This window comes from Perca flavescens, chromosome 10 (assembly GCF_004354835.1).
Source record: "Perca flavescens isolate YP-PL-M2 chromosome 10, PFLA_1.0, whole genome shotgun sequence".
Lineage (NCBI taxonomy): Eukaryota > Metazoa > Chordata > Actinopteri > Perciformes > Percidae > Perca > Perca flavescens.
In genome coordinates this window covers 12,456,849-12,478,237 of record NC_041340.1, presented here as the reverse complement: position 1 = coordinate 12,478,237, position 21,389 = coordinate 12,456,849, and the positions used below count along the sequence as shown (strand labels likewise).

The 21,389-nt window shown below is 40.4% G+C and overlaps 1 protein-coding gene across 4 annotated transcripts in view; it reads right to left on the bottom strand.

Annotated features, from left to right (window-relative positions):
* Positions 1-21,389, bottom strand: part of atp8a1 (ATPase phospholipid transporting 8A1) — a 110,379-nt gene that overhangs the window by 3,020 nt on the left and 85,970 nt on the right. For all 4 annotated transcript variants that reach the window (XM_028588902.1, XM_028588899.1, XM_028588901.1 and 1 more), the window contains 9 exons: positions 20,700-20,774; positions 18,777-18,899; positions 14,585-14,663; positions 13,322-13,383; positions 12,984-13,040; positions 12,501-12,608; positions 3,648-3,736; positions 3,191-3,283; positions 1,803-1,894 (listed from right to left, as the gene is read on the bottom strand). In XM_028588902.1, coding sequence (XP_028444703.1) covers positions 1,803-1,894; positions 3,191-3,283; positions 3,648-3,736; positions 12,501-12,608; positions 12,984-13,040; positions 13,322-13,383; positions 14,585-14,663; positions 18,777-18,899; positions 20,700-20,774 — 778 coding nt within the window. The remainder of the gene's footprint in view (positions 1-1,802; positions 1,895-3,190; positions 3,284-3,647; positions 3,737-12,500; positions 12,609-12,983; positions 13,041-13,321; positions 13,384-14,584; positions 14,664-18,776; positions 18,900-20,699; positions 20,775-21,389) is intronic.

Sequence of the window (21,389 nt, the reverse complement as noted above, 5' to 3'; positions counted from 1 at the left end):
GATGCTCATGTAATGTAACGCAAATGCTAATACACGAGTGGCACAAACTAGGGCTTGGCTGTAGTTTCATATTCATACAGAGTGGTATCAATCTTCTTACTCTCGGCAAGAAATTGAATAAGCATTTTGCCAAAGTGTCACACTATTCCTTTAAAATAAAATCATATGATGAAAATGATACAGTTAAAAGAGTTTAAACAACTAATCACAGCTCCCCCAAAAGTTGTATCTGTAGTATAACAGCAGCCCTGTGATCTAGCACCTAAACTTCCCTACAGGGTTTCTTTCTTTCTGACCTTTGACCCCTGACTCACCTTCAGGTGTCAAATGACTCGGTCAGTACCTGGAGGCCAGCGGGGAAGTTCAAAGGACCCCGCTGAGACGAGTGCATTGTGGGGGAATAACAGCGCAACATTTCATCATTTCATCTTTATCTGGCTCTACTGATCTCAACTCAGGACACACCACGAGGCACACGAGGGGGAAGGACAGGAAGTCAACAACCAGAAAAAAAGAGGGAGAGAGGCATCTATCAGGGAGCTAGAGGAGGCTGGCAGTTTTAAACGGGGTGAGGTTTGAATAATGAATAACGAAATAAAAAAAAAGAAGGTATCACACAACAACGGTCTCATCCCCACCTATGAGACAAACAAAAAAGCAAACTGATCAGACAAAAGACAGAACAAAAGAGAGAAAAATAAACAGAAAACCAAAGCCATGCTTAGAGTATCATTGGATAGATTCCAATCTAACACCTGAGTTTTACTGCCGATACGAAAGCTATACTTCTTTGATAGCCAACTATACACTTAGTAGTAGAAAGTAAGTCTTTCTTATTTTATATGCAGAGCCTGATCAAAATTTAAGTTTTTAAGTAGTTTGCAGCTGCCTGTGTTAATCATTTAATCCCAGCTGGATAATTAACGGTAAATAATACTAACATTAAAAATAATACTAAGCCTGTCTGTGAATCAGCTGCTGTCATTTGCCAGTGGCTAAAACAACGTTTATTATGAGGGAGGAGGACAAAATATCTTATTACCAAGCGCCAACTGTAACATTAATCCTGTCTAAATGGGGCCTTAGATACATAACTGTTGTCTTATCCTGAACAACCATACAGGAAAATCAATTAGAAATATATCTACATACATTGGGAAAAAAAAAACTAAAACGGATTTAAATCAGGCAAAATGTAAATAAAAGAATAAGAAAACAAGATTCCGACAAATTCTTCACTGTCAACTTTCGGTACTAGTACTAGTTTTTGACACTTTTCAGATGATAAAAAAAAAAAAAAAAAAAAGTAGTGAGATTCGATATTCAGCACTGTCCAAACTGTATGTATTCATGTCTCTACCTCGCCATGAAAATAACTCATCCAACAGTTCCTATATTAGAAGTTTTTGAACGTTAAAAGACACAGGGACATGTGGGGCTGCTTGAGGACACAGTTACTCATATGCGTTATATGCATCTGGTTAACGCAGAGTGTTTATGAAGACAGGTGAGATGAGCAGAGTGTTACTGCCTCCCGAAGACGAAGGGTCAGACAAAGGTTTTAGAAATAGAAATACAGTATGCGTCAGAGCAAGAGTAATGACGCTCGATCTGTTCCCCTGACAAGGGAAAAGAATTGGAAGCAGATAAATCGAACGTGGATAAACTGAAGTCTTTTTTCGTTCCTCGGGGTAAGGGATAACTGACGCTTCCATCTTGAGGCACGTTTAGTAAGAAAGGCGGTAATAGAGAACGAAAAACAGACAGACAGAAAGATAACTGCAAAATATTGTGTAACTTACGGAGCAGGTTCTGCTGCATGGAGTCAGACCGGTACAAACTGACTGTGCTCTTCTTGAAGACGTTCTTTAGGAGCTGGGCCCTCTCCGTCAAACTACACACACACACACACACACACAGAGAGAGAGAGAGAGAGAAACAGGCAGGGTGTTAGCAGCATGCTGGGCACCACAGGCAGAATTAATGAGCCATACATCAAGCCTGTGTCCAAGCACCTCCAGAGTGGATGGACCTGCCAACTGCTCTACCTGCTGGTACAAACACAATGTACGGACACAAAACTCACCAGGCACAGGGTGGAAGAACAAAGTTTGTGCGTGTGTGTGGGTGAAATATTTGAGACAGCATGTTGGCCAGATTCATATAAAACTCACAAATGTGTGTACATGAGCCCTCTTTGCATACATACATATATGGGTCTTCATAGGCACATATCAACCACACATCCATGTATCTGTGTGTGTGCGTGCGTGCGTGCGTGCGTGCGTGCGTGCGTGCGTGCAGCCTGCTGGGTCCGGGACAGCGGCCAAGCTCGGGGATCACTTCCAGCCAGCAGGAGATCTCACGCTGATCTGCTCCATGTCGATTCCTGCTGCAGGCCTCAGGCCCCGAGAGCAGAGCAGAGCAGACCTAGTTCAACTACAGTAATACCTTTTTATAATATATGGCTTTAATATAGGAGCTCAAAAAATGAGACATTCACTATTCCAGAGAAAAAAAGGGGGGCATCTACTCTTATGACATGATTACTGACATTACAGTCAAACTCCTGCAATTTAGCAGCAATTTTAAGATTTCACTCTTCGCCATAGGAATATTGTTGGCAGCGGAGCCATGAGTATTTGGGAGGTTACAGATGATTCTTTCCCCTTAGCTGATGTGGAGAATTTGTCAAAAATGCTTTATATATTTTTTGTATAAAAATTATAATGGCCAACGCATCGACTGTGTAGCCCTGATAGTGTTGGGCCATATGATGATATATATATATATATATAAAGTGATAGAGTATACATTTACATTTCATTATGCCATTCATAACTCAGTACTGCTCTCCCTTTTGTACAAGTCTCTGGTATCCGGTTGCTTATTTACACAATGTTTGCTATTGAGGAAGCTAGTTGCTAGTTTGCCAGAGTCCACAGTGACAAGCGAGACGTGGACCAGGTAATTTTGCGTAACTGCAGTTTGAATGTGTTATCACTAATGGTACATTATAGCAAAAAGGAAACCAAAAAGACCAAACTGATCATTTATGTCCCATTATTTTTAACTTATAGGTTCATTTTCACAAGGAAAATAAATTTTCCACATCCACTTGGAGACAAAACATCACGTCAGTAAATGTGAAATGTAGATCTAAAGAGCGAGAAGTAATAAGTAACTATACCTCTTTCCGTGCACTACTGCTCCGGGGTCTTTGGATAAAGCCTCGAGCTCCTGCACCTCATCCACCAGGGTCTTGAAACACACCTTCTTCACCCTGTAAATGAAACAATATTTAGAACAAAATCATAATGCGACAGATGCTTTAACGCGATAGCACCTTCATAGACGGACATTAAAATACCCCACCGACCAATTCAAACTGCTTTCAAACATCAGGAAATAAAACTGTGCTAATTGCTCTTGACACCTTGCATCTGCTGTGGGCTGATGTCAACCAGACACAAACATTTCACATGGAGCGTTCACAGAATATATAAAAGCTAGACTTCCTTGAAAGACAAAATTTTGGGGCAGGGATTTTTTTTTTCGGGAGATAGGAGAGATTCTGGAGGAATTTCCTGTATCGGAAGTGTATTGGAGTGATGATGAGCGAGGAGAGTGCAGAGAAGAAGACTCACACTTTGTAGGCAACGTCAAAGACCAGCGAGGTGATTGGGATGAAAACCAGGCCTGTCCAGAAGACCCCCGAACAGAACATCATCTCCGCCTGTCTCACACACACACACACACACACACACACACACACACACACACACACACACACACACACACACACACACACACACACACACACACACACACACACACACACACACACACACACACACACACACACACACACAAAATGCAGAGTTCAACACCTGATCAGATGAAAAGAAGAGCTCTTTAAAAGAAGAAAACACCTGATAAAGAACAGCACCTATTATTCTCTTTTGTGCCACATAATTAAAAACATACATGACAAAGGCAGCCAAAAACAAACAGTTATATTGTGGAAATAAAGAGGAGATGAGTCCAAATAACTTGCTTAAAGTGGGTTAATCCTCTGTGACTAAATGATACCATGATTTTGTATGGATCTCCTCTACCTCCCAGCCCTTCGGGCCGGAGGAAGTACCTGTGAAGCATTTCAACAGTGGTATCTCTTTCACAGGAAAACAGCTCAACTGTTGCAGTGTCGAGAGCTCCTGTCAATACCTCACAGAAGACACAGGTCCGGGATCGGAGGTGCTTTTAATGATACATTCAATACAATAGCCACCGAGTGTAAGAGAAAGCGTTGTGATGAAGCATTGTGAAGCTTAATACTTCCTTGTTCCACTTTCATTTGATCGGCCCGTTTAGCCCCCTGATGTTAACTGAAAGCTCAGCCATATTCAAAATTTACACGCATAGATGTCTCGAGCACCACTGTAATTTGCTGAAAAAAACTGTAGTAAAGGGTGAACTGTTAGCTCTGAGCAAGGTGTGACAAAAACATAAAAAAATAAAATAAATCCCCTAACCATCTGAGACCGCAGACCCCCTCCCCTATATGTAAGATGCGTGACCACATCAAACGCAGTTTTGCGCAACAAACAAACTACATGTTCCACTTTCAATGTTTGTAGAGAATATCCACATAGAAAGCCACAGAATCGTTTTGTGTAAATGCAGTGAAAAACAATTCTGAATACTGTAGATTTTCCAAAAACTTAAAACATGTATAACTAATTGCCATAACATGAGCCTTTAAACAAGGGTTGTTAAATTATCCACAAGATCCCTGTGGTTCTTTGTTCACTAAAGATCTTTTGATCAGTCAATCGGCAGAAGAATAATCTGCAACTATTTTGATAACGATTCATTATTTAGGTCATTTCTTAAGCAAAACTTTGAATATTCTCTAGTTTCTTTGAGGATTTCAAAGCCTCAGCTGTACTTTGTGTTTATTGCTAATGAGCTAATGTTAGCATGCTAACACACTAAACTAAAATGGTGAACATCAACATTCCGTTTAACATCAGCATTTTTTAGCATAGTTAGCATTGTCATTGTAAGCATGTTAGCATGCTAATGTTAGCATTTAGATCTATTGAGCCTTAGAACAACCTCAACGAGCAGCTAACGTGGCTGTAGACTCTGGTTCTCGGTTTTCTGAAATTTTATAAACCAAACGATTAATCGAGAGAATAATTAGCAGATTACTGTAATCAAATTAAATTAATCTTTAGTTGCAGCTCTAAACTTTCAAATGCAATAGAAGAAAAATCTGGAAACAAAGACGCTGCCAATTTTACTGCTCTGTAATCATTAGGTTATGTAAGAGTTTCTTGACATTCTTGATAAAAGTGTTCCTAAAATTCTTATTTTTGTAAACAACATATTATTGTCAACCAAGTTGACTAACTGAATTTTCTGAATTATGAACAATGAGCTGATATTTTATTTTTTACACTGTAAGGGACAAATGTTCACATTGAGCTCATGGACAAAATAAGTCTAAAAATGAGACCGCTGTGATCCACTGAGACTCATTTATCTTGCTGGAAGAAAAACACATTTGGACGTGATCTAAAAACAAGTCAGGCATTTTAGGAACTGCTTCTCCTCCATACTCTGTCATTCGTTGGAAAAAAATATGCTTCAATGGCAGCAGACAGTCGTCTGTGATGATTTAAATTAAAAATCACAAAGCGGTGGCTGGGAGGTTGTTTTGGATCCAGAGTGGAGAGAAGACGGTGAAGCGTCTTGTGGGGGTGAAACGATGTTTGCTTTGGCCCGCTGCACTGAAACTATCGGTCATTACATGTCGAGGTGCAAAACTGGCAAACTCCTGCTCCTTGCATTGTAATGTGCCACTTGTTTAAACTGCTGGGGCCCCTCTAGAGTGTCCTTCCTGTAATGTGACACAGGCAGGGCCCTTAGGATGCGCACACACACACACACACACACACACACACACACACACACACACACACACACACACACACACACACACACACACACACACACACACACACACAGACACAAAGTGTCAAAAATATCAAAGCGCTCAGGTTTGCTCAAATTAGCTAACCTGTTAGCCATTACCTGCAAATTGACTTTGATGTCTGACAAAACACTGGGGGAAGAGGAAATCCCAAATGACAGGAAATCAAAAATGACTTTTTCCTACAGTTTGAGATGGGACTCGGATGAATAGAGCTTTTCTATGTCGCCCCGGAGGCTGAAAATGTATGAGATGAGGGAAAATTGCATCGAAGCACGGGATATTTTCATGTCAATTTTTGAAATGACGCAGCCCTGGTGGATACATTTACTGTTTTTTTTTTTTTTTTTTTGTCGTGAGAAAGTTTAATTATTTTCGTTTTCATCCAGTGTATCATGCATTTTAATGAGAGCGTTTAAGCTGTCATGAGAGTCTTTTAAAAACAAACCAGGGGTGTATACTCAGCATATTAAATCAAAGTTAAAGGCTCAAAAAAATAAACCATCTTAGTCTAGTTTAATCTATAAACCATATTTATATCTTGGTACACACCTCAGAGCCACAAATGGTGTATATACAGGACTTATAGTTAAAATCTCAAGTTTATCATAAAATAATAATAAAAATATGCTCGTAATAACATTTGGTACAACTGTGAAACCTACAGAAACCATAACAAAGTAATGAAGTAGAAACAAGACCTAAAAAAACTGCATTAATTCACTGTTAGTTCTTCAATTTGACGTCAAAGTTTCTAAATCCAAACAAATCTGACCAATTACAATCAACAAATGTTTGTCTTCATGCATCTGGGCAGGCTCTGTGGCTGCGAGTGGGCCAACACTGTTGGTGGATGCTAGCGATGCCTCATACCAGGGGGCCCCTGGGAGCTGGACGGGGGGAGAGAGGTCCGAGGTTCGGGGCTGTATTTTTAGGACAAACTAATAAACTTGTCTGGCTGGACAGACAGTAGTGTCCGCCGGCATGGAGGGATGTGTTTTGACAGGCCACTGACCCCCTCATGGCCACACACACACACACACACACACACACACACACACGCGCACACACACACACACACACACACACACACACACACGGATGGACTAGACACAAGACTAGACCGAAGCAATCGTATATACACGTCCACACACAAAATGCCAACTACCTTATATACTGCTGTAAAATGTATGGTTCTTAGTATTTTTTACTCCTTTCCGAATGGTGGACACTATTTGGGGATGGTGTGGTGGTTAAGAGGTTAAAGAGATGGGTTTCTGGAGTGTCCTGGTACCCTAATGCTTAAGTTACATACTGTATCATGTAGCATACAACTCCCTCTCTCCCCACTTTCTTGTGTGTTTCTTTTTTTATTTTTAAATCATTCATGTCATTCAAATCTGCTATGTTCAAATAAATGTCTAAAACCACAGAACATTAAAGATACAACTTTATTGAAAGATGCTTAAACTTTGGAAAATATGTGGAAGGGTATCGAGCAAACCAGACCAAGTGCTTCACACGTTCCTTTTCCAGGAAAGCTTGATCAGGGAAATGTGACACCTGGCTGATCATGTTTAGGAAAGCCTGTAGTCTCAGCAGTTTGAATTATGTTAATGTCTGCCATTGTAATGGTTAATGTAAATTTAGGTAATTCACTACTTCACTATTCACCCCGCTGGTCTAAAGTATGCTCTGGATTCAGCAAACAAGACTAAGAAAACCCAACTTCATAAAACTCGAGCAGCTGTACGACATCCCAGATCTGCTAATATTCAAACACTGGCTTCCTGAATGCACAGAGCTTCTTTGTATTTGTATTACATTTTGTATTAGGTAGACTGAGAGGAGAAGGGTTGAATCCTGTCTCAGACTTTACTTTGGTCTGCATCTATCCATGTTGATTATCCAATTGGCTGAATGCACACAAATGAAAACGAGCAAAAAGGCAGCCTTGCTTGGACAAGGCAAATCCAAATTCCCCAAACATCATCAGCAGAAACAAATCAGCCAATCCCCCCCCAAAAAAAAAGGTCGATGTGTAAAGCAAACAATGACTTTCTCAGTTGGGTCCTTCATCCACTCCATGCTCTCAGTGTGTTGCCTAACAAAGACAGCAAGACACTGACTAGGAAAGCAGAGAAAAGAAATTCCTTACATTAACACTTGTAACTCAGCAGTCTCACAGCCACAACTACACACGTGATTTACAGTGTGTGATCAGCAGATTAAAACTGTTATTCTCACCAATACTGTACACCATGGTCAGGTATTACACTAACCATGTGCTGTGGTGTTTATCAATCATTAGCCGAGGGAGGACGAAGACATCTGGGTACAAGACTTTAACAAAACCTCCCATACGACAGGATCATGAGTCTTAAAGAAGGACCAAAAGGATTCCACAAGTACCACCGACGAAGTCAACAGCAGTGATAAACAGGGGTTAGTAATTCCATCAGTGGGTCTTTCAAAAGTAAAAAAAAAAAAAAAATCAGAAACTTTTTTTGATCTTTTTTGAATAGCTCTGCTATAGGTTATATTATTATAATTATCCCAATCTTTAGACCATTAAAGTAAATCATCTATCACTAGCAGTGTTTTTGCTGTATTGGGGAATTTTGGCACCTAACTCAAATTCTGCATGTTGGAGCACATGGATCAGGTAAACTGCAAATGACAATAATTAAACATGGCTGAAAACCAAAGGTGTCTTCATGTTAACTATGATGAATTACTTGTCTTAAGCAAGTTTCAAGTTACTCACACACACATACACAAATGGACTAAAATGTGCAAAACAAAACACTGCTATGATCCTTCATGAAGTGCAATACCAAATTAAACAGTAAAAGGATACCTGACATCGGCTTTTTAAATCTGTGACTTCATGACAAGAATTACAGAACCTGAAGACCTAATAATTTTGCAACTTACCCCTATATACATGTTTCATGCAGCACATTATCAAAAGAATGAAGTCTGTGTTTCACTCAAATTTACTGACCAACATTACTGACCAATTAAAATGTAGCTAGATAAAGTTCCAAAATGGTATCAAATTTCTCATATAATTATGTCAATTCTATCATTCCTGACTCAAAATAAAATAATAAAAAGGACACTGGGCCTATTAGCCAGATAAAGAAACCTTGAACAAAATGGCTGATGAATGAGTGAAGAAACAGGAGATATTTTTTAGAAAGGAGGCCCTTTGTGATGGCCATTCCTGTTTTGTCTTTTAGTATTAAAAACACACACTAAACTTGTATAACTCAGCTATAGCTAAACAACATAAATCTGACCTTAAATATAAAATACTCTTTCAAAATGCCTGTAAACAGATACTAATAAATTGACTTGTTTCTCTAGAAATTGTTTTCATTCCTGCTCTTAATCTCAATAATATCTCACAGACAGGCATACAAAGGCCCGAGTGTATTCCTGGCACGTTACACATCAACAAACTTCCTGGTAAAATTATTCCGTTCTGAAAAGGTTTCTCATCACTGATTGAGAAGAATCTGATGCACACTTGCAGAGTAAAAAAGTCCATATGCTGATGATAAGTACTTGAGTCTGAGTGAGAGTTGCTCCAGTGCAGCTCGCAGCAGAAATTGAACAATAGCAAAAGGAGTGTGTGAGAAGCGAGGCGAGAGAAGGGATAAACTGTACAGGAGACAGCTGTGTTGATAGCAGAGGCAAGTCAGCGGACAGCAGGTCAGTGTGACAGAACCTACCAGAGACATGTCCTGAGGTGAAGCTAAGCTGCTTAGTGTGGCAGATTACATGGCATGAACACAATAATCTCACATTTACTTTTGATATCTGTGCCAGACTTCTATGAGGTGCAAACAGGATAAATCAGTTTTGGGAGTACCAGTGAAAAGCACACTAGCTGTTTTAGTATGTTCAGTGGAGGGATCCTGCACCTGTCTTGTCTATCGTCCAAAGAATATTTAGCCTGACATTGATGAATGCGTTCACATGAAGCTGAGCGCTGCTTAACATCTCTTGTTAAAGGCGGTGAGCTGGATAGTGAGTGAGAGCAGAAACAGGAGGAGAAAGGAGCTCTGGTGTCTGTTATGTTGTTGGCCCTCGGGCAGATTTTCGACTGGCAGGGAGCGGGGTGGGGGGGGAGGTGAACAAAAAGAGAACAAAGAGGAAAAACCTGATGCAAAAAGTAAAAGAGAAGGAGCAAAAGAAAACAGATAGAAGGACTGAGAGCACACAAATATTTCAAGTACACATCGAAGAGGCCTTAGTGAAATATGTGAGGCTACAAGGTCGTGGAAGCCGAGATTGTTGTCTCTGATGCATTCTCAGGTTTCGGAGAGACGTGTCCCTGTTTGATGATGTACTGGCATCCCAGAGTTGGGGCAGGGGCGTAGGGTTACCTACCAACCACCCACAGAACACCATTACTGTCTTCAGTCAAGTGCTGCAGGCCGTGGATGAAAGCACCAGACTTCTCGTAAAGGAGATAGAGTGAAGCTAATATACCCATTGCGTGTGTGTGTGTGTGTGTGTGTTATGTTGTTTTATTGTGTATTTATGTATTGCATTTATTTATTGTGTCAGGCACATACAAGTGCCCAGCTGTCTTGGACTTCAAATGCCAAAAAGACTGTTAACTACTAGCTTACAATTAAATATAACAACTCCAACGCAAACAAAGAATTGTGTCTTCTGTCCCAAATATGCTAAAAAATATATATAAAAAAGGCTCCTCCATATAATAATTCAACCAGCAGAACTGATCATAAATTAAGGGCATTGTACTAAAAAGTGTAGCCTTTAAAAGGAATAGTTCGACATTCTAGGAAATACATCTGCTTTCTGGCAGAGAGTTAGAAGAGAAGATTGATACCACTTTCATTTCTGCATAGTAATTATGAAGGTACAGCCAGCAGCTGGTTAGCTTAGCTTGGCTTAAAGACTGGAAACAGGGGGAAACAGGTAACCTGGCTCTGTCCAAAGGGAACAGAATCTGCCTACCAGCACCTCTAAAGCTCACTAACACATTATACTGTACCAGGTGCTGGGAGGTAGTTTTTGGTACCATCAGACAGAGCCAGGGCCAGTTTCCACTCCTTATGCTGTGTTAAATTAACCATCTGCTAGCTGTAGCCATAGATTTAACAGACAGATTTGAGAGTCGTACAAATCTTCTCATCTATGCCACCAAAAAGCGACTAAGCGTATTAGCGCATTACCCAAATTGTGAAAGTTTTGCTTTAAATCATCATAATGAGCAATTACGCCATATTCAATTTTACCTAAATCACAACAAACAAAGCCTTTTCTGTTTTTACAGCCAATGGTAATATACCTGATCGTCACTGTGCAAACAGACATCTTTTAGTCTATTTACTTTAGTAAATATCTGCTTTGAATAAGGCTCTACACTGTAGTTGTTTGTACCAAACATCAACACTGTGAAAATTACACTGTACATGCTTTGAAAAAAAGGAAAAGATTTCACCTCACTTATCCACTGGTTTTCCATACAAAATGTCCCAGTTAAAGATCTTTCTAGTGAGCTGCCATTCCGACATATTCACAAGTCTGTTCCAAATCCTCTCACATATACAGTATGTCTGACATTTGGACATCTAATATGACGAATGATGGCGTTATACAGTTATGAACTCCCAAAAACGATCAAATAGCTCTGTAAGGAACTGTGTTACACACATTCACTGTATCCCCACACCATGCCAGAAACATTGTCTCAAACAGGACACAGACATGCAGATTCCCAGATAGACCGATATTTTCTTTTACCGCATACTGTGTAGTGCCAGCTTTTTTCTTGGAATAGCCTCCTACTGTGTTCTTGTTCTTTAATGAGAAGATGCCTCATTGTCTTCCTCAGAATGCACTGGGAAATGTCACCTGTGGTTAATAGGCTCTTATTAACCACCTGTGGTGACCCAGCAGGACAGTAGTCCCATTCACATGTAAATAATAACTCAAACAAGTAAACAGTGTAAAATCATGGGCCTGTTTTCTTTTAATCTTTTTAAATCTTTAATCTGATCCAGTGTGTATACCAAACACATCCTCACCTCTCTTTGCTTAGCTTCACTGTTTCAGTGTCACCTGTGGATACTCAGAGCCGAGGGAGGGCAAAGTAACACAAACATTGGGCTAATTGGCCCAATTAAGTCATTATGCAACACAAGCCAGAGGTCTGACAGTTTACACCCCTCTGGCTCTCCTTACAAAGACCTGTGTCAAGTTTAACTCTGACATTTCCCATCAGCGTGTGCAGAAAGTGAATGAGGCACTGCAGGTCTGTCAGTGATAGATGGTTATATCAGCAGTTTCTTTAGTACCAGAGGAAGTTGTTGCTGTGAGACAGACACACACAGAGAGAGAGAGAGAGAGAGAGAGAGAGAGAGAGAGAGAGAGAGAGAGAGAGAGAGAGAGAGAGAGCCTGTGTGTGTAAATGTGTAAGCATTTGTATGAGTACATGTAGCATGCATGTGCTCACCTCTCCTGACATGTCGGGAGCCAGAGGAATGAGGGGCCACAGGGAGGAGTAGATAATGAAAAACACCACCCACAGGCCGATGCTTCCCCAGATGGCGATGTGACTAAACTGTTGGTGAAGATTTAGAGGACAATAAGGAAACAGAAATATTTTGGGCTCTTAATTTACTGTAGATTTGCGCTTCACCAAATTGCATGTGGGCCATCATTTTTATACATTATACTGTCTTGTTCGTTGCGATTTTTATCATTTGGGCATAAAAGTTCACACGGAGTGGCTTCTAGTAAGTCGAAGGAGTTTCCATACGGTATGGTCATTTCACTGGGTTTACAGTTACGAGCTCAGTGGGAAACAAACCATAAAGAGACTTGGAGATAAGAAGAGAATATAAAATATGTCACAAGCATCGGTGGTCATGTAAAATGCAGGAACGGGAAAGAGATAGCAGAACCTAAGCAAGACAGGATAGAGCCATTGACTTACCATGGTCCAGGATGAGGTCTCAAGGCCGGCTTTAAGACAAACTGTGATGACCACAAACTGTGGAGACACAAATCACACTGACATTCAACCTGTTCCCTCTTCAATACTATCATCAGTCACTGGAGGTGTATCACACAACTGAATTTTCATTAACTACATATTTTTGTTGACATACTGTAAAATATAAAAATGGAAAACATCAGCAGACAAAATAAAAGGCAGAAGAAAAGGAAGTCCAAGTGATGTTTATGCACAAAAATTTGATAACGCTTGGCTCAGACACTTGAACCGTTTAACACAGCAGAAACCCTGCCTGTCAAAAAGATTGGTGCACTTACTGTGTAAACCATGTTGCCTAAGAGGAGATAGTCTGGAGTTCTTCCGTTGCCAAAAACTGTATCTGTGAAGGGAATCAACAACAGAAGCTTTTAGGGCCAAAGCTGTCTCTTTTCAGCTCCTGGGTTTAGTGCAGAGTTCCTTTAGGTGGTCCAAATGGTAAACAGCCAGAGATATTAGTTTTGGTAGATCTCAGTGTGAACTTTAGTGTAAAACACTCTGTTAGAGACAAAAAGTGGACATTGGAACGTGAAGTGAAAACCACAGTCAAATGCTGCTTCCATTACTGCCCTTTTAGAGGCTGGAATGTTAATTCTGTCTTTCGCAACTATTAGGAAAGAGTGTTTCTATGAAAAGCCATCAGTAAGACTGAAAAGCTGAATCGGTGTGCATTAATCATGGTCAGGAATTAAATGCTCTGGCTAATTCACTGCTGAAATACAAAGAACATGACTGTTTTTTGACAAAATGGGTATGTATTCTGCCATTAAAATCGTAATCCAACCTACTGAGAACACTTTTCCTAAAACTGAGGTTAGAAGAATTTCCTGAATTAATGAAATCAAAATTAACTGCAAATTAAACAGACATATGAATCCAAACTGCCCACGTGAATTTGGGCTGTAGATGAGGCAAAAATATCAGCAGTGTGCGACTGCCAGTAAAGAGAGAAAGAGAGGCTCCCTTTCCCTTTACTTCCGGCTGGTCACATGTCTTGTGTGCGCTGAGGCTTTGCTGACAGCCTGTCAGTCACAGTAAAGCGGCTCGGCGCCTTTGTTTGGAGAGCAGAAACAAGCTTGTGTGGTCCTCTGCTCTGGCCAGCCAAGACCCACTGGCTCTAAGAACTCCATTCTCTCTGCACTCGCACACAGAAACCTTGCATCCTATTCTGCACAAACATGCACAATTGACCTTATACGGATAAATGAAGTTATTACATTTAAATTTAACTGCGCACACAAAAAGACTGATAATTGTCTATTTGGATTAAAAGCATCATTGTCTGCACTGAACAAGCACCTGGAACATTTGTATCTCCGAGGTGTGTGTTTATTAAAAAAAAATGAAGAACTGTGTGCAGAAGTATGGCCGAATACGTGAACACAAATATATGCTTGTTAGTGTGTGTTACTCTTGCCCGAGCACACACATGTTTGTAATTCATGACTGGACAGTTGAAGAGAGAACTAATTAAGACAAAGTATGTGAGTTTGACTGTCCTCCCTCTTCATCCACCGCGGGTTGAGTCTCTGGGAGCTACTTACCATGCTGGAAGGCTTTAAGGGGGATCCAGAAGAGGATGACGGAGTGGAAGAGGCCGTTCAGACAATGGGCCCAGAAGACCTGCAAAAAAATATGGGAGAAGGATGGAGGGGAAGGAGGCGGGGAGGAGGAGGAGGAGGAGGAGGAAAAGAGGGGTGGGGGGTTGGAGGCGGCAGGAGATTCAAAGAAGAGAGAGGGAGACAGGGAGAAGAAAAAAGCATGAGAAAAGGGTGTGGGGAGCTCCAGCCTCCCAAGTGACCCCTGACCTGGGCCCTTTGTGCCAGCCCAGCGCTAGGCTAAGTGGCGGTTTTGTCGGGGCCTCCTCGCTCAATGGCCACCCTGCTGACAGACACGTTGTATATCCTCGGTGTGTGTTATGGGGGCTACTGAGTGTGTGTTCGAGCAGTGAAAGGCAAGTGGACAACATCAGTGAGCAGTTTTTTTAACTTCTAGTTTTTTTTTTTTAAGTTAACGCCGTATTTAACAGAATCAAAGAAAAAAAGCATTGAGCATAAGAAACTGAAATACATATCCTCGCCTCGACGTTAAGAACATTATACAACATTAATATATGTGCTGCTAGTATGAGGGCTTCCTCTCATTACATTTCATTAGGCTTCGGCCCTTTCATGCGAGAATTTTAACTGGTGTAGAAATAAATGACAGGAGAGTTTAAACAAGCAGAAATCAGTTTAGAAACACAGGGAGACTGACAAACCTGACAGAGATTAAACTGTTTTCATGGTCATTATTAAGGGCCTGGAAAATCGTGGTGTGGACTGCAGTCTGCGTGTGTGTCTGTTTATGCAAGCATGCAGACTTTGGATGAGTCGTTTAAATCAATACTCCCACTCCAAAACCACCTTGTTTCAAATTTACATTATGCAATACCAGAGCCAAACAAAACACTAATGGGCGATGTAGCATGAAACACATTTGTGCCCCCTTTTCCTCCCTGCGCTGATCCAGACGTTGGTGTTACTTCTGAGCACTGAAAATCTGTCAAATCCAGAGAGTAAACGGGGAAGGGAAAATAAAAACAGAAAAAAACATTAGATTTTAATCTTTGGCCTCTTTTTAATCATCGGTTCTTGGCAGACAACAAGTTCGAGGCTCGCTAGCTTAAAAACACCCTTTTCAACAACTTCAGCAAATCTATCAGTAAAACATCAAAACCTATCTTACTTGAAAGACATTGGACACCCTGAAAGTCAAAATCTCTTGGGATTTCCCCAGGTTTGAGGAAACTAGAGTACTGCTTTACACTGTATGGTTATACCAAAAAGGTGCCAGGAAAGGATGTAAAATCTAAGTAGATGTAAAATCTAAGTAGAGGAGAAGGAGTAAAGCAGGACAGGGTACAGTGAATTAAAAGTCTTGTTCTGGACTATGACTCTTTGTAATACACCTTGGCCTCAGTGGCACGACCTCCTCACCTTTCCTATTGACCAAACAAAGTCCCATAGCAGCCCCCCCACCAGGATTACCTCACCCTCCCACTGTGTAGACAACACCCAATACGCTGAGCGCAAAATGGCTGAAACCAACCCCCACCGTTCTCTCTCTCTGGTCAAATGTGGACTAAATTATCACTAATGTTACAATCACATGTTTATGCCAATTAGCCTCCCACTGACAGGCTCAGCTCTCTTTCACCCTCCTCCTCAACTATCCCATTCCCAAATACTGTTGGGTTGCAAAGAATCCCTAGTTTCCCCTCCACAATAATGAATGCTAATGAAATCAATAAATGTTCATAATCATTTGTCACAGTGGGATCCTCCCTTTCACCCCTCCAGCCACCCTGCTCTCTTTATTTCCCATGTATCCCAGCAAGTTGCTAGGGATCCACTCCGAATGAATGCCCAGTCTGTCCTGTAAAGATTCTGCCCTTTGTGGAACTCCTAATTGCCAAAAAAGCAAAAAAAAAAAAAAAAAAAGCATGAAAGCCGGTAATTAATATTGAGCCAAATATTTCCAGAGCTACCCACCCCTTCCCGTTTCTTTTTAAACCAGTGAGGTAAGAAGGGAAAGGGGGGAAGAAATAGAGGAGTATAAGAGAGGGAAAAGTGCTGTATAAGAGGTGATAGTTGCTGGTAAACTACTGTAATTACAACAATCACATGAAGGGGAGCCTGGTTTATTAGAGTGACTAAAGAGTCAGGTATATGTAATTAAAAGTAAACTGGCAGCACAGTTAAAGCCACACCTTGAGTTTCTAACACCCTCAGTCACTCCTTTCTCTCACCTCAACACAAACAGCTTTAATTCATAAAGACAGTATCTGTTGTGTACAAAAGAGCCAGGCGTGCAGAAAGACGAATGGGCCAAATTCCTGCTGGATTTTCTCGCCTCGCCTTGGGCCAGCTGCAAGGAAAATATCTCGGGAAAAGAGTGGACAAGCCAGAAAAAACAACCTGCTGACCTGGCCGAGTCATCATTTATGGGTCTTGGAAAATGTGGCCCAAACAAAATCGAGGTTCATTTGCTTCTAACTATCAGACGCATACTTTTGTGACCCTTTTTTGGCAGACTTTGAAAGTCTTCAAAAATGTTAATGAAGGGAAAGTCCAACCTACTACAGAATTCAACCAAAATTTGGGACGATTAATTCAACAGTTGGGAGGAAAAATTTCTCTCTGATTAACTGTTTAATTGATTGAATAAAGACAATTTATCTACAGAGAACAAACAGCACTTACTCTGTGTATAGCATGTCTGTTTTGCAACCAATTTACCTCTATTTCTTCAGCTTTCTTTAATTATGAAAAACAATCCAGGCTACAGCAAGCAGTGGATTTACTTACATTAACTCATCTAATGACCTACAGTGTGTTCATAAATCATTTGTGACTTTACAATCTAAGTCTTTTGTAATTTTGTTAGAATTTCCCACAGCCCGGGGTGATGTATTCAAATTGCATGTTTCCTTGGAACAACCCAAAGATATTGAGTTAACTATCATATACATGTATGACATTTGCTTGTTTGCTCAATCAAAAATGACCAAAAGCAGTAGATGCAAACTCATTTACTGTCAATCAACTAATCGATTAATCAACTAATTGTCGTAGCTCAAGAGACATTAGGTTTAGAAAAATGTGTTTTCGAGAAATATAGATGATTTGTCTTTAACAGACTAGGTTCCAATGGGCTAGCTCTTTGTGACTAATAAACCTTATTTTTTATTTATACTTTACTTGGTCAATCTGAAAAGTGCCTCTTTTAACATAAGTAAGTAGTTGTCCTGGCTCAGTAAAAATTAAGATGGAAACTTATTTCACACATTCAGTGTGGTCCTGGATGAGTTAAACTCAAACTGACAGCTTTGCTCTGAGAACAAACAACTCCCTCACTTAAACAAATTGCATAATTTTCCGCAACAAACGCTGTCACACAATGACAGCACACTCTCTCTATTCCCTCTCTCCCCCGATTATTTCTGCTGCATACCCCAAGCCATCTGACATTTCTTGCCCCTGACCGCCATGGCCAATCCGTCTTTAATCCACCTCCATGCTGTGCTAACCAGGTCACCACGCCTGTGAGGAGGGACTAGGGCTCTGGTTCAGCATGGAGACAGAAGGAGACATCTTCATTACCAGCGGGGGAAAGCTAATGGACAGCCCCTGCAACCAGACAGAATAGGTCAAGCCAGGCCAAACAAGGCTACGACTGGAGACCCACTGACTACAGCTGCCAGGTCACTGTGACGGGAGACGATCAGCCCTGAACAACAACACGACAAGAACATCTTCATTAATTTGATGTTAATTGGTTGTAGGAGCTGGAACATTTGACCTCCTCATTTGTGTGGTGGAGCAAAATATTAATTCTCAACTTTAGATAATACAGTGGAAATATATTAAATTGTGAGTGTTTGGTGACACTTAATACCAGTTGAGTTTTACAAAGTTACAGGTTAGGTAAAGAGATACTTGCTTACAATATGCACTTGTTTTGGAGAAACTTGAAAGCTCCATATCAAGAAAGTATGTTACTGTAGCTGCAAAGAGCAGGACAGAGACCAGAAAACACTTAAAAAGAAAGTACTCAAGATAACACAACAAATAACTGCAACAAAAAGACTAAAGTGGGAATAATAACAATGTCATCTAATAGCATTTACATCCCAGGGTGTGTGCAAATAAAGAACATGTGTTATGTGCTAGAGACTAGTGTTACTAGTGTTACCTTTGTATTAAAGCCCATTGCATTCTGGGAGGTTTTGTAGAGTTCTGGGTATTTCAGCATGTTCTCTTTTCTGCAGGAGCGCTCAAATATTCCCAAAGTGAGAGGCGGCAGAGCAGTAAAGATCTGCATAAGGAAAAACACACAGAGAGAAACATCGGTAAATTTTATGTTTCCATGATTTTCCAACAAATGGTCACCTCTTTTCTTGTTCTGAACTCAGAAGTGATGACCTTCAAATACGAATAGTCTAAAACATTGTTATGCATGACAATTCAATTTTGATCATGGAAACTGTATGTGTGAAAAAACAATCTCAATTCAAAAGGTCCCCATGCTTTTGCAGAATCTTGATTCATAGTTGATCAGCTCTGACTAGTTTGATCAGAGTTTACGAGCAGTGATTGACACTGCGTTACGACTCCTCGGCTCTAATTGGTTGTTTTCCTTTGGGTGAGGTGGAATCTTGCAAATGCCATAGAAGGAAGCAGAGGAACACAGATTATCTGTCTAATGTACTACTGTCAGGATATAGTGACAGTTTCTGCAAATATGACAAAAAGTTATTTTTTATAAAAGTTACCTACTGAACCTTAAAGGGAAAATATTTATGCAACCAAAAGCCAAAATCTACTAGCCAAAAAAACTACTGTGTACAGTAGGCAGAGGTTAAATAGTGTAATCAAATGTCTAATTGTTACTTATGGTAGATGCCCGTCTTCATCATTGGCACCATCTCCACATAGTAGGTTACACTTATAGAAGAATTTGCTTCATTTTGTTCTCCAATTTTCCCATTCTTTATTTAACATCATTGAAGACCATTGACCTTAAAACCATTTAGGGCTTCTTATTTTGATTTGTCATGCTTCAAGTCTGTTCATATGCAAAATCCATCTCCAATGAACATCTGCGATGCTCTTGACTAAGAAGTGGGTATTTAAGCCTAGCTAAAGTGTAAATTCTTAGTGGTGTTGTAATGTTGTTCTGTATGGCAGCTGCTGAGAGAGGAGTGATGGTATTGTGTGACTAGGGGGCTCAGTGGGTCAGTTGGTGTGATTTCCCTGAAGCCCCATCTGGAGTGGGAGTCTGCAGGCCTCAGTCTGCAGGACCAGCGGGCCACAGGACATGCTCCACTGGGCTCCTTTCTTATTCAGAGACAGGCCCAGGAAGATCTCCATTGATGGTCGGATTCAGCCCACTGCTTCCGGCAGACTCCCACTGAGCCGGAGGAATTCCCTCAGTTTTTGGATAAAGTGAAAGACTGAACTCTCATCCCAAATACAGTACTGCATGTAAGGTGGTTTATTATGAAATGAATGCAAAAGGCAGGGCTGTTGAAATATCCTTCTCACTTTAAAGTTTGTCCCGATCAGGAATGTGGGGAAATTTCACTTCACACTTCTCTCATTCATTTTTGTTTATTGAATTGCGTTGATTTTAATAAACAGTTTAAAGTTACATATCAACTCCTTGTGGGCTTAATGCCATGGTATTAAAGATCAGACTTGCAGATGCTCATGTTTTACTTCTACTTAATTCATGACAGATATGAAATATGAGTTCATTAGGAGTGGTCCCATTATAGAGCCCTGAGGGACCCCCTACATCAGCAGCCCGTTCAGTTGCTGCTCCATTCTTCCTATTCTTTTTATCATTCAAACGTAGCTGCCCTTGCTAACTTCACTCTTTGGGGCAAGCGCAAATGTTGTTCTTTCGTATTCAGTACATAGTTTAGGGCACAGAGGAATATGGACTTGACAACAGGTCATAAATAATGGAGATATTTTTCAAGATCTTGATGACATAGTCACGCAACAAAGGGATCAGTTTTGGGACACCACAGCAAATCAGTTCTATGTCAGAGAACAATGGGGTAAAGTAGTAAAGTGGGCTCTTTGTATAGTACATTTTATTAACACTCACCACGTTGTATAAACCAATGCACCAGCGTTCAAACAGGATCTGGCCTGAGAAGCCATTGACGAACGCAAACCAGATCTAAGGAAGTCAAAAATCAGAGTTAGAGCAGCAAAAATAAGAACAGAAAGCAAAGGTGGTGAATAGTTCTATCAATAACACAGTTTATATTTAAACCAAAATGACAAGGATGGTTTATATCCAAAATACTCACATCTCCCTTTCCCATTACTGACATTTTGAACATTAACACACTTAGTCATGAATTTGATACTGTAAACTTCACTCAAACTATATGATGAAAACACCAACTCTCTGTAGTGTTTCAAATTTTCCTCTTCAGTACATGCTTTCCATTAGTGATAGTAAGAGTGAGTGGTTACCATTATCAGATTTGAGAAGGGCTTACTATGTCTACAAACTAACAACCCATTTTTCTGTCACACTACATTCTTTACGGTCTTATGTCACAGACTTCTCTTATAATCTACTTTTTTTTTTAAGTAATGAAAGAGTGAGCAGTGACTGCTAATATATCTTTAAAATCATTGCAAGGCTGATGCATCTCACAATAATGTTCGTTTTGGGAGTAAAGCAGGAAAAATAAATGTTTCCTGTCAATTCAAAACAAAATAACTAAATGATCGTAAACTAATGTGGGTTTGTTTGAAGTGCTGACCTGTGGTTAACATGTCA